The 16,908-nt window shown below is 40.4% G+C and overlaps 1 protein-coding gene across 4 annotated transcripts in view; it reads right to left on the reverse strand.

Moving 5' to 3' along the window:
• RCAN2 (regulator of calcineurin 2) overlaps positions 1-16,908 on the reverse strand; it is a 272,351-nt gene that overhangs the window by 221,189 nt on the left and 34,254 nt on the right. For all 4 annotated transcript variants that reach the window (XM_081519651.1, XM_081519649.1, XM_081519650.1 and 1 more), the window contains one exon: positions 8,690-8,916. In XM_081519651.1, coding sequence (XP_081375777.1) covers positions 8,690-8,914 — 225 coding nt within the window. In that variant the 5' untranslated portion in view covers positions 8,915-8,916. The remainder of the gene's footprint in view (positions 1-8,689; positions 8,917-16,908) is intronic.

Genomic DNA, 16,908 nt, shown 5'->3' on the forward strand with positions numbered 1-16,908 from the left:
TCTCTAAGTTGGCTGAGAATTTCATGACCACCAAGCTGGGACCAGAGTCAAAATAGCCAAGAAAGGCCAGGTGAAACCCAGGCCAACTCTTGCTGGTGAGTGCAAGGAAAAATAATTATAAATAAATCTTATTCTTCCCCCTCCCTTCCCTGGGCTCCGTCTCCAAAACCACCTCTTAAAAAAGGAATGTTCTCAGGAAAGAGAACGCAATTGTTACCCTTGAATTTGTAGATCCTTTTTGTTTTTGAGTTTGGGGCAGTGTGGCATGCAGGATCTTAGCTTCCCAAACAGGGATCGAACCCATGCCCCCTGCAGTGGAAGCACAGATTCTTAACCACTGAACCGCCAGGGAAACCCCTATAAATCCTCTTAAGCTGTAAATAATTGACAATGTTCTTATTAGACTGGGACTACTGTGATGGGGGCTTCCCAGGTGGCGCTAGTGGTAAAGAACCCGCCTGCCAATGCAGGAGACGTAAGCGACATGGGTTCAATCTCTGGGTAGGGAAGATCCCCTGGAGGAGGGCACAGAAACCCACTCCAGTATTCTTGCCTGGAGAATCCCATGGACAGAGGAGCCTGACGGGCTACAGTCCATGTGGTCGCAAAGAGTCAGACATGACTGAAGCGACTTGGCACGCATGCACCACTATGATGGGTGAGCTGTTTGAGCATTTCTCAAGGGCTTCGGGTCCGGGAAGACAGTGGAGGAGGATGAAATCCAGCCTGCCCTCCACCTGCCCAGCAACCCACAACTGCTCAGGTCTTCACCGACCCCAACAACAGAGCATTGTCACAAAGTCGCCTGCCTGGCCACAGGCGGTGTGCCCTGAGACGGCGTCTGCCCGTCGAACAAGTCACAGAGTCACTGAACAGGCTGTCAGTAGCTCTGATGAAAACCATACGCACTGGGCTCAAAGTACCTTCATTTCTCCAAAAGGGGGAGAAAGCGCCAAGTCCCTGTTTAATAGGATCCCAGTCTCATCAGAACATGGCAGCCGTTTTTCCCCAGGTGGCATCAGGAATACACGCTCACCCCCTGTTTGGCACAGAAACCAAATACTCCCAGCTCTCTGTGCATCGGGCCTAATTCTTCCCACTGCCTCAATTATTTCCAGGCTGTTAAGTGGGGCATTTCGAGTGGCTTGTCAGGCGCCTGAGCCCCAGGGGGTCACTCAGTGCTGTGGGGAAGCAAGCCACTAAATATGCCTCTGGAATATTTTAGTCACTTCAAGAAAGGTTACGGTTGCAGGGAGTGTCCTGCAACAGCTTTCAAATCTGGCCCATGCTGGGCTCTCATCTGGCAGGTGTCCCCAAGTGATTAGCGGTGACTAATTATGGTTCCCAGTCCTCCTCCAGAGAAAAAACAGAACCAATGTATTGACTACAATGATAGGCACTGCCTTTTTACAATTTAAACATTCTTGAAAACAACAAACAAACCTTTTCAGAGTCACCAAGGATGACACAAGAGAAATGGTGAGACTCCTAAGGATTCCTTGAATATCTGGTATCTAATATAACAGTTTTCTACTTTAGTATTTAAAATTAATGCTCGGTTATCCCTTTCCCACCCTTAGGTCACAACAGTTCACTCAATTTCTTTCAAGCTACATTCAGCAACACAAACTACAGTAAATTATTATCTGATTGTTCATCCTTTGCTACATATCCTTAGCATAAATGTTTTTTTTTTTCAATCAGCTTTAAACTATCCCTGTAACAAGTTTCCCAAGGTCTTCTAAAGCACTAGATTTCTTCTTTCCTTGCTGACTTCTCTTTTTTCTTATTTCTCCCTTTTCTTTTCTAGGAGTCATTATGGAAATAAATGTGTTTAAGATTTTTTTACTCTCTTGGCTTACTAACTAGGTCATGCTGCATGCATGTTAAGTCATTTCAGTCATGTCTGACTCTTTGCAACCCTATGGACTGTAGCCTGCCAGGCTCCTCTGTCCATGGGATTCTCCAGGCAAGAATACTGGAGTGGGCTGCTAAGCCCTCCTCCAGGGGATCTTCCTGACTCAGGGATCAAACTCACCTCTCCTGTGTCTCCTGCAATGGCAGGTGCGTTCTTTACCAGTAGTGCCACCTGGGAAGCCCACTAACTAGGTCAGTTGCCTCTAAAAACTTAAAATACCATGTAAATATAAACTGACTAAACAGGTTTATTCATATGTGTCATATCTATAAGAGTGATATGGACTCAATGCACTGACATTTAATTTGCATCTTGCTATGAAATCACTTGCGATGTCTTTGTCTTACATTTTGACTTGGATGTTATGCTGATGAATGGCCAACTTTATCTCTAGAACTGATGTTTCCCAATGTATGGTGGATAATGAACTAGGCATAAACATCCAGAGGTCTCACTCAACTCTTTGCTGTTTCTCTAGTTAATGAGCCGATCCTGGCTAATTTGTACCTTCATTTAGTCAGCACTCAAGTGGAGATCCAACTCAATACTGACTGCATATCTACGATATCTGAGTTCCAGCAAGGTGATGGAAATACAACAAAGAAGAATACAAATTTTGACTGACTTCTAGAACATCAGGATATAGAGAGGAAAAATCCAAATGAAGAGAAGCAAAATACGTGGGAGCAGCATAAATATTTTACAACAGAAGCTCCTCTGAGTTAAGAAAACCATGAGCGTGGAACAACGTCTATCTCCCTGATGGACCAGGAGTCTTTCTTTTCTCTGGACCCAGAACAGACCATGGGTCAGGGAGCAGGTGAAAGGATGAGGGCAGGATGAGTAGTGACCACAGGTCAAAGTCAGAGCTTTCAACTGCAGCCATTCAAAGAAGGTGATTTAGAGACTGTCAAGAGTTTGACTCAGTAAGGTCACCCATGCAGCATTCGTGCCACAGGGTTGTCATGGAAATTAAAGGGCTTAATGTCTAAAAAACGCTCTGAAGAGTATCCAGCACCTTGCTCCAAGCTGTGTAGGTTTGCTGCTGCCATTACTATTATCATTATTACTATTATTAAACTTAACAAGGGCTTCCCAGGCGGTGCTTGTGGTAAAGAACCTGCCTGCCAATGCAGGAGACATAAGAGACACAGGTTCAATCCCTGGGTGAGGAAGATCCCCTGAAGGAAGGCATGGCAACCCACTCCAGTATTCTTGCCTGGAGAACCCAATGGACAGAGGACTCTGGCGGGCTATAGTCCATAAGGTCACAAAGAGTCAGACACGACTGAAGCGACTTAGCACACATGCATATGAACTGAATGAGCCCATTCTGTCTTCAATATGCCCTTTATCTCTAATCAACACAAGCATCTCATTATGGGAAAAAATATTTAATTGCCCTTGTTTATGACATTCCAGATTTCAGTGATACATTCATTCTTCTTGGTGAACATGGGCTGTGGGTGCAGTTCTATATAGTTTACAGGTTCACAACTCACTCTCTGAAATTCTTAGGACCCACTATGTTTGAAATTCAGATTTAGGGGATTTAGAACACAATGTGGCATGCATGCCTCACATTATGTAATGATCCATCAAGTCTGGGGCAGTCCCCATTGGTTAAAGACAGGAATATTTTTGCAAAGAGATGGATGAATATTCACACTAGAAGAAGCGTCTCATCAATCCTGGTTAGATTCTGAATGATTTAGGTCAAGTGAGATATCGTCTTAAAATGGGTTATGAAGTCTCAATTTCCAGAGCTTTTCAAATTTGGGTACAGCAGATAAAGAGATCGTGGGCTTGCAGCTGTAAAGTACAATGGGAGCATTTACATCCCCTTACAGACTAAAGGCAAATCTTATGTGGGGAATCAAATAAAAATCACAAATCAACAGATCACCTTCCAAAACCCTTGAGGGTGACCTCATAATGCTGCCAGTGTTGACTAGGTCACTGCGTCCTCAGTTGAGCTCTAGAAGGAGCTGGTGTATTCTATTAGTGGTGATGTTGAATGAAAGATATACATCTTTGAACCTAGAATCACTCCAGCCACCCCCAAGGCACTGAGATGCTCCATTTATGAGAAGCAAGAAGCCTAACAGTCATAGCACCAGGCCTCTGATCTTATGCCCTTTCTGGTAGGATATTGTCTTTAAGTGGTTGGCAGAAATGCCCATTTATTTAAAAAGCAAAACAAAACATAACAAAAACAACAAGAAAATCTTGCGTGTGTGTGCGTGCGTGTGTATATAAGGCAGTGAGTACAGTTGAAAATATGTGTTAAATGCTCTTTTGATTTTAGCATCACTAGATTTATTATGTTTGTTTTGTTATTTGAATTGTTTTCTTTGGTAGACTTGAAGTTCAATGAGTCTATACTGTCTTGTGTACCACTGCATCCCCAAAGCCAAGCATTGTACCTATTTTCAATATTTGTGTATGAAGAGGCAGTGTCACATAATGTTTAACAGCACAGACTCTGTAGGTTTGAATTCTTGCTCTGCCACTCCAGCTGTGAAATCATGGACAACCTCTCTGTGCTTCAGGGCCCTCATCTGAAAAATGAGGATAATCATTTTCACAGTATCCACCTAGGTGGACTCAGCTATATTCTAACAACAAATCCCCAAACCTCAGTGGCTTCCAGCAACAAAGGTTTTTCTTGTTGATGCTGTCATTCTGTATGTCTATAACAGGTCACCCAGGACCCTGCTCTGGGTCATCCTTGTCCTCAGTGCACAAGCCAGACTGCCTGAAAAGGCATGCCTGGCACAGTGCCAATGACCTGAGCGGAGTGAAAGGAACCGTCTTCAAACACTGGTAATTAAACGCCTCATGCGGAAGTGGCACAGATCAGTTCTGCTTATACACTGGGTAGAACTAGCTAGAGTGGTATGGGGACTACAACCCCACCATGGAGGGAGAAAGGCAGAAAGACATCACCCTCCTAGGGTTGTCATGGCGATTAACAGGCTTAATGTCTAGAAAGTACGGGGCTCAGAAAAGCACCGAGCCCCTCGCTACATGCTATGTAAGGTTTCCTACTGCTACGATTATTATTATTGCTGCTGAATTAAATGAATTCAAAATTTTTGGAGGCCAATAAAAACTCACCTTTCAGGCTTCTCCTTAATGAACTGAATCCGGCTAAGAATTTTATGGTGGTTGGTGCACTGTTCCCCTTTAGCTCCCAATGAGTGCCAGCATCCCATGGAGCAGAGCCTTCTCCATCTCAAGCACAGACAGGGCAGCCCGCAGGGTGCCCCTCCAGCCTCATCTGTCTTAGGATGACTGGTGCAGCCCAGTTGGATCCAGAAAGGCAAGCCAGGGGAAAATGCCAAAGGTTAACGACCCCTGATAACTTTAAGGTATTGCCTGCTGTGATGATCCCGGTCCTAAATGTGTTTGATACAAAAATATTTATGCTGCAAGCTGTAGCATGCAAACAGCAATCTGCATTTATTGGTTTCAGATGCCAATTTCCTCCAGCTCTGGTTCTCCTTTGTGTTATATAAACAAATCCCAACCATCTGGACCAAAACGAACCACACTGAAGTATGTGCTCGCTTCTCGCAGAAGCAGCAAATCAAAATACAATCTCATAGAATTCTGCCTAACAGAAAATCGGAGTCAACATCATGGCCTCATGAAGTTGTTTGAAAAGAAAAATGTTCTGTAGATGTCAGAACTTAGAATTGAAATAGGTTGGCAGAAATGAGCGTATCAGAATATGTATCACGCTGATAAGCAGAAACAAACATAACCAGATCATCTCCTATGGTGTTACCTATATTAAGAGCAGGCCAAGTCAGTACTTTCCAAACTATCTCAAAAAGGAAAAAGGCCTAGGAAAAGTGTCTCTGACAAATGGGAAAACAGAGATTACTGCCAAGACTTAATCATAATAGTCAGAAAGCAAGAGCCTTAATTCCCACCAAGCTAAGGAAATTAAAATGTATGCTTTATAATAATTGCAGCAAACAAGGTAAACTTGTTAAAACAAGCTAAACTTGTTTTCTTGATATGAATCAAGAAACAATGAATCAAAAGCAGATATGCTGGGACTTCCCTGGTGGTCCAGTGGTTAAGATTTCCCCTTTCAGTGCAGAGGATGTAGGTTTGATCCCTGGTCGGGGAGCTAAGACCCCACATGCCTCTTGGCCAGAAACCAAAACATAAAACAGAAGCAATACTGTAGCAAATTCAATAAAGACTTCTAAAAATGGTTCACATAAAAAAAACATCCTTTTAAAAAAGTAGGCTTGCCAAAAAACTTCAAAGAACTTCACCAAAACAAGTTAACACCTACCCACTTGGATCTCTGAGATGAAAACCAAGCATCATTTCTGATGTCTTATCTCTCTGATAATTGCAGGCTCCTGAAGGCATTTCCCCAAAGCCAAATAATTTAGACAATCCCCATGGCCAGCCTTACCCACAGGCAGATACAAGTGCTAGAAAGCTTTCTTGATTGTTTTCCCTCTACCTAAAATTATCTCCACCAACAGTGCCCCCAATGTCCACCCTTTGGAAAAGATTACCATCATTAGGATTCCTGGCTCAGATTCATGAACTTTGAACACGGTGGGAAGGATATTCTGAGAGAATGACATACAGGACAAGTGAGTTTTATTAAGATAGTGGGTGAAAAAGTGGAGGTAAAAAGAAGAACAGAAAAGTCTAGAATGAGAAGGAAAACATGTGGCAGTAAAATTGGGAGGCGTGAGGCTCCTCAAACATTTTATTTGCTGGAGTTGCAGTGATCATGCCTCTATTATCCATTTATTTGGTATCTGATTATCTTGTTTTGTCACCCTAAACTTTGATCATATAATTAAATAAAAACTGAATCTGGATTAGACTCTTCATGAATAGGGGCTATAAAAATTGCACCAAAGTGGAAGACTTCCTGTCTCATTTAATAAGTTTAATGAAGCAGACATTGGCCAATTAGAAAATTCACCTCCTTAGCTACAGAAATGTGAGCTACATCATTTGAAACTTATTCAATGGAACTATTTCATATTGATTTCACCTCAATATTTAACAAGGTCATTTTAAAGCCCGATCCTATTTGTTAAACTGTGGTATACCAACTTCATATACAAATTAAATGAGAATATTTAGCAGTCCATTATTCAATCACAGATCAGAATATCAAAATAGATGTGGGCAGATTCCCGTGAACTCTCCCCAAGTCTCTGTCTTTCTATGTAACCAATTCTGGTTCGGCTGATCGGCCATTCTTGAACCCTTGAATGAGATTGGCTCTTTCCTAAATCTTTTTTGTTTCAACCGATCAAGAAGTATTTTATCAGGAAAGAGTCAAAACCCTCATTAAACCTCTAAGGAAAATCCTTCTGATTGTTGATAGTTAAATAGATGACGGAACAAGAAAATACAGACCTTTGTTTCATAGTTTATGTCAGGTAGATTTCAGGTGGCAATGACCTGCTCTGAATAAACTATGATCTCTGTTATAATCTGGTTATAAGCCAAGAGCAAAATTTGTAGTTTCTTTCAAAGAGAATATATGCCGTTTTCTTACTTCAAATAGTATGGTGATCATAGCTCTGGCTGTTCTAATCACATATAATTCCTTGGACTTCAGGCTGTTTTTAGCTCATCATTTCAACTGCTCAACTATAAAATAATATCATTATAAAACTATCTTTATATGGCTTGAAATAATTCCTAATTCTCTGAGCTATCAGGATTGCTTACAAAATCAACAAAATCCAGAACAAAAACTTCCAGTAACTGTGTTCAGGCAACAGAGATTGGACTTCAGCAGTTGGCAAAAACAGCTCAAGTTTATGAAACAGCAATCATAAATCCTACCCTTAGTCTGACACAGAACCACACTTTAGTTCAGAAAAAAAAGACCCTTTCCTCCCCCCAAAATATTGGCCATGATTTACAACATAGCCTAAAAGTGGATATTTACAACTAGAAATCCACATTCACAAGGTAAGGTTTGATCCATTCAGACTCTCTTAAAAGGTCAGAGAAAACCGAAGTGAACTTTACAAAGACTTCTGAAAGGAATATTTACCCTGACTCCTAAGAATACCTCCACTGAATCAAGTTTGCTCTTAAAACAGAAGCTTCATTTTCTAGAAAATGCTTGTTCATAGACAACCTCATTCCCTAATTATTTTAAATCAAGAGGTTAAGCATTTTCAAGCAAATTCTTACAACACACCCAAAACAACTCTACCTACTGTGGTATCAGCAAGCAAAGCAAGACTCAGATGGCCAACCAATTTACCTTTCTAATAAATGTTGCAAGACTTGGGGCCCAATTTAAGAAGCGATGTTTAGGTCAGTCATCAAACTGCAGAAAGAGTAGGGGTGAAAGAGGGCTTGTGCTGTTTGGGGAAAGGCAAATTAAGTTTGGGGCAGAATAATACAGGAAAATAAAACTGTTTTTTTTTTTTTTTACAACATCTGCTTCCTAAACCAAGGGTGTATCTCCTGCAATCACTATTTCTAAAGCCATTTTTCTTTTGCTGTTGGACAGACCTCTGAGTTGCCCAGACAATGAGATCCGATTCAATGGAATCTCTCATATAGTCTTGTCATGTGTACCTTCAATGTTAACTGATAATAGAACGGGCTTTTCTGCTCTTGCTATGCATGCTGAGAAGCGCACCAAGTAAACATTTTCAAAAACTTCCAAACATCAACCACAAAGGAGCAACAGAAGTACTGGGGGACTGATGCTGCATTTCCTTAGATTTCAGGAGCAGAAAGTCTTCTTACCTTGCTCTCTTCCCCTTCAAACACCGACTGGTGGACGTTGCATGCAAAGAGTGAGTTGGGGAGATCAGTGAAGTCCGTGATGGCTTGAAAGGCCTCCTCCGTGAAACACTGAGTCACGGCCCAGTCTCTGTCTATGCAGCAGAGCAAGAAGAGTCCTCCGTCTTCCGCGACGTGGCCCTGCTGCCCCAGGCTCCTCATCCCGATGAAGTAAGAATCTCCCCTCATTCCTGAGGATACAGAGACGAGCGTGAGTTAGAGTAGGATTTGATCCCTGGAGTGTATGGGGCAGAGCAGAGAATGATTAGGAGAAGAGGCTGGGGCTCTTCATATTTTCTCCTTGTTCTCTAAGTTACAACTTCCCAAACAAATTTGTTTCTGGGCAAGAATCCAGTCCCTGCTGTGGGAAAAAGCCCCACTTGAGCAGGATTGGAATTTGAGGCTAGAGATACTAGCCCAGATGTCCAGTGTTTACTGGACTGGGGACCTAGGAAAATTACCTTAGTTCCCTGAGCCTTGCTTCCTTAGGAGAATCAAATGGACTCAAAACAAAAATGCACATCAGAAAGTGCTTTGATAAGTTACATGATGAATACAATACCACAACCATAACTACTAACACTTATCATTTCTTGAATTCCAGAAATCATTCTAAATGATTTACATGCCTTAACTGACCTACTGACTCTCCACCACAGTCTGTGAGGTTGGTACCCATATATCCCCATTTTACAGAGTGGAAAACTGAGGATCAATTAAGTAACTTTGACAGGGTCTATGAGAAAATTGCATGACTAGGCTTCAAACTCAGGGGGTTTGGCACTAGAATTCAGTCCCAATACCACAGAAATGAAGCAGATCAAAATTAGTACAAGTCTACATTTAAGGAAGTACAATCTATTTCATGACCACCTGAATCCTAATCAGGGTAACTCTAATGGTTAACCATTTACTCACAATGAGTAGACACACACACACACACGTACACACACACACGCACTCACAGATACCCTCTTCTGCCTAGGATAATTACGTTAAGAAATTTGTGAACACCAGATCTTAAAAAAATCAGTACTGGGCTTCCCTGGAGGTCCAGTGGTTGAGAATCCACCTGCCAATGCAGGGGACTTGGGTTTGATCCCTGGTCCAGGAAGATTCCACATGCCGAGGGGCAACTAAACCCACGCGCCGTAACTACTGAGCCCATGCATGCTAGCGCTTGATCTCAGCAGCAAGAGAAGCCACCACAATGAGAGAGCAGGCCCTGCTCCCCACAACTAAGAAAGCCCGTACACAGCAATGAAGACCCAGTAAGGCAAAAGTAAAATAAGCACATAAATTAAAAAAAAAATCAGTACTATCCTAACTGATCCATGGTATACAGCTTGTTCTCCCTCAGCATCCCAAATATGAAGCTTTCCAGTTTTAATCCCATCTACCTGTGCTCCATCATCATTCTATTATCTCAGCACCCCTTACACTCAAAATTTTACCCAACTGCAGCCAGTTGGGAGAGTTTTCCCAATATTTGATACATAATTCAATAGAGTTTATCAGCCTTCCTGCATACTTCAACGACAGTTACCTACATTTTTATTTCAGATCTATTTTTCATGCCTATCATATTATTCTGTTCAAACATCACTAATTAAAGGTGAAATAACTTGCCCATGGGTACCCAGGTATGACTGCCTGGCAGTTACGATGTGGCTGCAGGGTCATCCTCCATTTTCCCCAGTCCCAGCAATGCAGAACCTCAGGGTGAAGTACAGGAAGGCAGTACTGCAAAATGTCACTCCATCCTCACCCAGTTTAGTTAAGACACAAATTCTAGATCCCCAGACAAATATGGGTTTCTATATCTCGTGGCACAGTTGTAAAGAATCTGCCCGCCAGTGCAGGAGACTCGGGTTCAATCCCTGGGTTGGGAAGATCCCCTGGAGGAGGAAACAGCAACTTACTCCAGTATTCTTGCCTGGAAAATTCAATGGACAGGGGAACCTGGTGAGCTACAGCCCATGAGATCGCAGAGTCAGCCATAACTGAGCACGCACTTATATCTTTCTTGAACTCTGTAGTATTGTGATGAGGTTGTTTTTTGTTTTTTTCCCTAGGAAAAAAGTCCAAATGGCATCCTGATAGACAGTGCTTGATGGCAATATAAAAGATGCATTACAGATAAAATCTTAGAGTTGGTTAGGAACAGGAGCCAAAAATTAAAGAATTTGAAATAATAGTTCAAAAATCAGATCACTACAATTGTGGAAAATAAAACTGTCATTCTGTATAAAATATAATAGAACTATTCCTGTACTCTGAATTTCTCAAAACCCCAATTAACGCAATATTTTCTGTATTTAAATCAATCAAATACTTATTTTCAATAAAAATATGGTACATGGTTTAAGTTTTATTTTATTCCATAATGAATCCAAAATACATGAATATTTTTAATTAGAAGAAAAAATCAATAAAATACTTAGAAGTGTTTATTTCCCTTCATATTCATTGATACTGTTGCTTCAGATAGTTTCTGAATATCTGTAATATATTACAGTGTAATATGCATATTAACTTTCATTTATTAGAGTACTAACAAGACTGAGCAACTGAACAACAACAATTATTTTAACAGTAAAAGTAATTACTAAGAACATTCAGACAGTTTTACAGTTTACCCTTGAACAAGGTGAGGGGGCACCAACCAACCACACAGTAGAAAATTCAAGCGTAACTTTACAGTCAGTCCTCCTTGTACAGAATTTCACATCTGTAGATTCAACCAACCCCAGATCCTATAGTACGTATTTAGAGAAAAAAAATAAGTGGACAGATAAGTGGACCTGTACAGTTCAAACCCGTGTTGTTCAAGGGTCCACTGTATTCACATCAATGGATCAACGGAAAACCTTCTGATAATAAAGTTATAATCATCCAGTATCACGAAACATAGATATTGTCAATCCTGATCTCATTTTTTAGGCTGTCCTTCTTAGTTAACATTTTTTAAATTAATCACAATGGATCCCATAATGTTCTCAAAAGGGTCTGAGAATGTTTCAATTATACTTTTTTTCAAAGAAAATTAAAATCCATTGCTGAACAAATTGATTAAATAGACCAAATATTAAGGACTCAGGACTCATTTTAATCTACTCAAATAGCCTTAACTTCTGTTCTAAGCTGTAACAATACGATCACCTTCATGAGACTTTATTTTAAGCTCATTACTTTCAGTAAAGATTTAAAAGGTGAATGCATTTTTGGCAAACAACCTATCCTACTTACAAGGGGAAATATTTTTAAAGTCAGAGCTCTGAACAAAGCAACTCTGGTTTCTCTTTCCAGTTCCATTACCTACTCACCTTATAATTTGGAGAAGTCAATTGATCATTCTATGACTCCATTTATCCTTATAAAACAGGAACAAAAACCCTCTCTGCCTCCCTCAGCCAAGTAGGAAGAGGCTGAGGAATGAAATAGGAATGAAAACAAGTGATCAAGTCATTATTTAAGTCACTCATAAAAGGATATGTATAATACTAGGAAATACTATAAAAGCACATCATTGTGATCACTGCAAAGGAAAACTATTATGCTTTAGTATTGCTACTAACCTTTAGCAAAGTCACATAAACAGAAAGAAAGGGGGATGCTGGTAATTAAAAAGAACTCCAGCCACAATTACCCACACAGCTTAAGAAGATTTACTTATGTTGTCATTATTTCTAATCTGAGATTGGTCATCCAAAAGAGAACAGCTGCTTTCAGCTCAAAAGGCATCTCTTCCGGGAGGGCTCCCTGACCTCCCCCAGCACCTATGAATTTAGCATCCTTCCTTTGCAGTCCCTAAGTACCAGCGTAGCCCTCTCACGGTTCATTCTACACTGTGATTACTGTCTCTCCAACCAGACTGGTATTTCTTGAGAGCAGAGACGGAACAGCCTTCACCCAAGGTACCTTCAGGCTGATACATCTAGAAAGCCCTCAAAATGATATTTGACTGAATTAATGAATTATGGGAAAAGGACTCACTGTCAGGAAATAATAGATCAACAAATGTGTTACAACGACCAACTTAAAATATATACACTGGGTGGGATGGGGTGGAGTATACTTATAGGTATACTTATGGATGACTCATTATGTTGTACAGCAGAAACCAACACAACATCGTTAAACAATTGTTCTCCAATTAAAATTTGGAGAACACACATACATATATAGTAATAATTCATTATTCATTTCAAATGTATATACTACTAATAAGAATTAACCCATTCATTTCCAATGTAATTTTAAAAATGAGATATAACAAGAACCACTCAAAGAATTCCTCTAGCTAAAATTAAAAATCTGTGGAGTATACTTAAGGTAACATGTATGTTTTTTGATTACATGAGTTCGCTGAAGAAAAAAACTGAAAAAATCAGAGATGTATATAAAAAGAAAATAAAAGTAAACCATAATCCTACTACCCAGAAACTCTGCTAATATTTTGGTATATTTAGATTCACTGTTTTTGTTATGCATAATTTTGAAACAAAATCGAGAGCTTGCTGTTTAGTATCCCACAACAACACGGCCAGGAGCAGTCCCCTGTATCATTACATATTCTCTGCAAACATTAATTTTAATAGCCACATAGGATCCCAGTGTATAGATCTGTCAAAATTTATTTAACCATTCTTCTGTTGTTTGACATTTAGAAAGGATGTGCTTCCATCATTACATGCCTGTGGAAAAGAAAAGCCACTATTCACTTTTAAAATATAAAGTCTCCCCCTAGAGAACCTCAAAACTTCTTTAGATGCAGAGAAGAGACATCTTCATGAAATACTGGAAAGAGCCTCAGGGGTCTGCTTATGTTCTGATCCCACTGTAAGCTGTATGCTTTTGGGGCTGTGGTTTCCATGTTAGCAAAATGGAGAAAAATCATGGCCTTGTCTACTGTGAACAGCAAATGAGAGGAAGCAAAGTGTATGTTTTTTGAAACCTCCAAAATAATACGTGGATTAAAGTTATTTATTACTATACATAGGCTCATTGGGAGCAGAGGAACTGGCACTACAGAGGTGGCCACCTACCACTATTAAGGGTGTATACAAGCTTCAGACTTAAGTGAATGTTCATGACGTTAAGCTCACGTCACTAAAATGAGAAACAAGTAGGGATGGCCTGAATATTTGCTATGGGTGTGGTTGGAGAGCCATTAGAAAGGGAGGATATTTATTAGGCAAAAGCAAGTAATTAAAAATTTAAAAAAAAACCCTGCCCATCCCCCAAACACCACCAATAGCAAAAAGAACTGTTTTTTGAAATATTACAAAGTAAGTAGCAATGAGAATATAAATGATTGAATTCCACTCATTTTATTGGAAGAGGAAACCTGGAGAGAGACAAGTTTTCAATGATTTCATTACTTTGCTATAATCTGAAAATGATTTCATCCAAGATCCTCCCATAACATGATAGAACTTATCAAATAGACATTGAGTCCTCAGATGAAGACAGGATGGTTCCTACCATGAAGATGAGCCACTGGACACTTAAGATACCTGTTCAGCATCAAAGAAGTAGCAACTGAATAAATATTTGTGGCATAAATAAATGAATACAGTCTCTCTCTCCAATAAACTTAGATGGTCTAGACATTATTGGGTTTCTACTCAAGGAATTAATCTTTCCAAAACTCCCACTTTTCATTCCTAACATTTTTTTAAAAATATGGTATAATTAAATATATACCAGGGAAGAGAACTCAAAGAGACATCTGATCCTCTTGGATATCATTGTCACAGTGTTATCAATAAGCATGAGAGGCAGATTTCTGAATTATAGAATCCTAAAAAACCCTACCTTTCTAGCAATGGGGTGCAGCTCATGAGACTGGGGAACCATGCATTTTGCCCATAGGAGTTCTGATCTAGAAAGTCTTAAACTGGATATAGAAGGAAGGGGAAATCACAAATAAGCCCATGAAAGCAGCAGAGAGCCAGGGCAAGAAAAATAAAAATAAGTATCCATTGAGATGCTCACACTGGCTTCACTGTCAAGTAAAATCACCCAATTAACAGTGTGATGTCTGATCTATGAAAAAGGCTAACGCCATCTTGGAAGGGGTGATGGGGTGATACTATCACTTTAAAAAATTTTTTATTTACGTATACTTCATTTTGGCTGCACTGGGTCTTTGCTGCTGCACGCTGCCTTTCTCTAGTTGTGGTGAGTGGGGGCTATTGTTTGCTGTGGTGCACAGGCTTGTCATTGGGGTGGCTTCTCTTGTTGTGGAAGGTGGGCTCTAGGCATGCAGGCTCAGTAACTGTGGTGCACAGGCTTAGCTGCCCCTCGGCATGTAGGATTTTTCCAGACCAGGGATCAAACCCGTGTCCGCTGTACTGGCAGGGGGACTCCCAACCACTAGACCACCAGGGAAGTTCTGATAATATCATTTTGAGTTCTCTCAACATGGAGAAACCAACACTTCCGATTCTGAGTACCACTCAGGACAGAAAAACTGGAGATTTTTCCTAAGGAAATTATCCCATCTTACCAAGTGGTCAAAAGTCATGTCATCTAAGAAACAGGATCTCAGGGAGACACAGCACAGGAAAACACAGGCAAAAATTTTTGAGTAACATCAGTTACCTTCAAACTCTGAAAGAGGAAATTCTATTTTTTTGTGCATGACACTAAGAAAGTAGAAGTCAAACCATGGGGAAAGAATTCAATTTAATAAAAGGAGCCATGGATCTTTGAACAATTCAGGATACAATAGAAATGTCTTGCCTCATGTCTAAGTGAGCACCCTGTCCCAGCAACAGCCAATGAGTAGGCCCCACAGAGCATCCTCATCTATCTCGTGGGATGTCACTGAGAACCCAAGTGAGAGGGTAACAGGCAGGAAGGCCAGGGGTCTCCAAACGGAGGAAATAGGCTGCAAGTGTCAGACATTCTTTATCTCTCCCTTAAGCGGCAGGAGGAAACAAACTACTAGTGTCAGATTTTTTTTTCCTTCTCCATACAAAATTAAAAGGAGGTTTCTCTATGGAAATGCTTTTCTTAAGCTATGTTAATGAAACTATGTATTTGCCTTGGAATTTGCCTTTCTTCAAAATGGTTCCACCTAAGACTAACTTTTTTTCTTTTCTTTTCAAACGTTGGGCTAATAATAGCTCAACAAACCAGTACTCATATCAATTTTTTTATGGCTGGGGGATGACATACCTCATGCCATCCTATCTCAAAAATGCATATTGTCCAGAATTGAAAGAGACATGTGTACCCCAATGTTCCTCGCAGCACTGTTTACAATAGCTAGGACATAGAAGCAATCTAGACGTCCATCAGCAGACGAATGGATAAGAAAGCTGTGGTACATGTACACAATGGAATATTACTCAGCTATTAAAAAGAATGCATTTCAATCAGTTCTAATGAGGTGGATGAAACTAGAGCCTATTATACAGAATCAAGTAAGTCAGAAAGAAAAACACCAATACAGTATATTAACGCATATATATGGAATTTAGAAAGATGGTAACAATGACGGAATTTAGAAAGATGGTAACAATGACCCTATATGCCAAGACAGTGAAAGAGACACAGATGTAAAGAACAGACTTTTGGACTCTGTGGGAGAAGGCGAGGGTGGGATGATTTGAGGGAGTAGCACTGAAACATGTATGTTATCATATGTGAAATAAATTGCAAGTCCAGGTTCTATGCATGAGACAGGCTGCTCAGGGCCAGTGCACTGGGATGACCCTGAGGGATGGGATGGGGAGGGAGGTGGCAGGGGGGTTCAGGGTGGGGAACACATGTACACCCATGGCTGATTCATGTCAGTGTATGGCAAAAACCGCTACAATATTGTAAAGTAATTAGTCTCCAATTAAAATAAATAAATTAATTAATTTTAAAAAAATGCATATTGTGGGAGAGGGGCCTGGTGAAACTCCATCAGCCTTGAGGTGTTTCTCTTATCTGATTAATAGCTTTCTAACAGACATAAAACAGCTTGCTAAAACTAGCAAGGGGAGGTTCTCCATCCCCCTTGTGATGTCTATGTCAGAAGCTTTCTCTGTCCCTTTTAATTTTAATAAAACATAGTACTCTTGCCTGGAAAATCCCATGGACGGAGGAGCCTGGTAGGCTGCAGTCCATTGGGTCGCTAAGAGTCGGACACGACTAAGCGACTTCACTTTCACTTTCACTATACA

This window comes from Giraffa tippelskirchi, chromosome 8, assembly GCF_054371585.1.
Source record: "Giraffa tippelskirchi isolate mGirTip1 chromosome 8, T2T-mGirTip1v1.2.pri, whole genome shotgun sequence".
Taxonomy (NCBI): domain Eukaryota; kingdom Metazoa; phylum Chordata; class Mammalia; order Artiodactyla; family Giraffidae; genus Giraffa; species Giraffa tippelskirchi.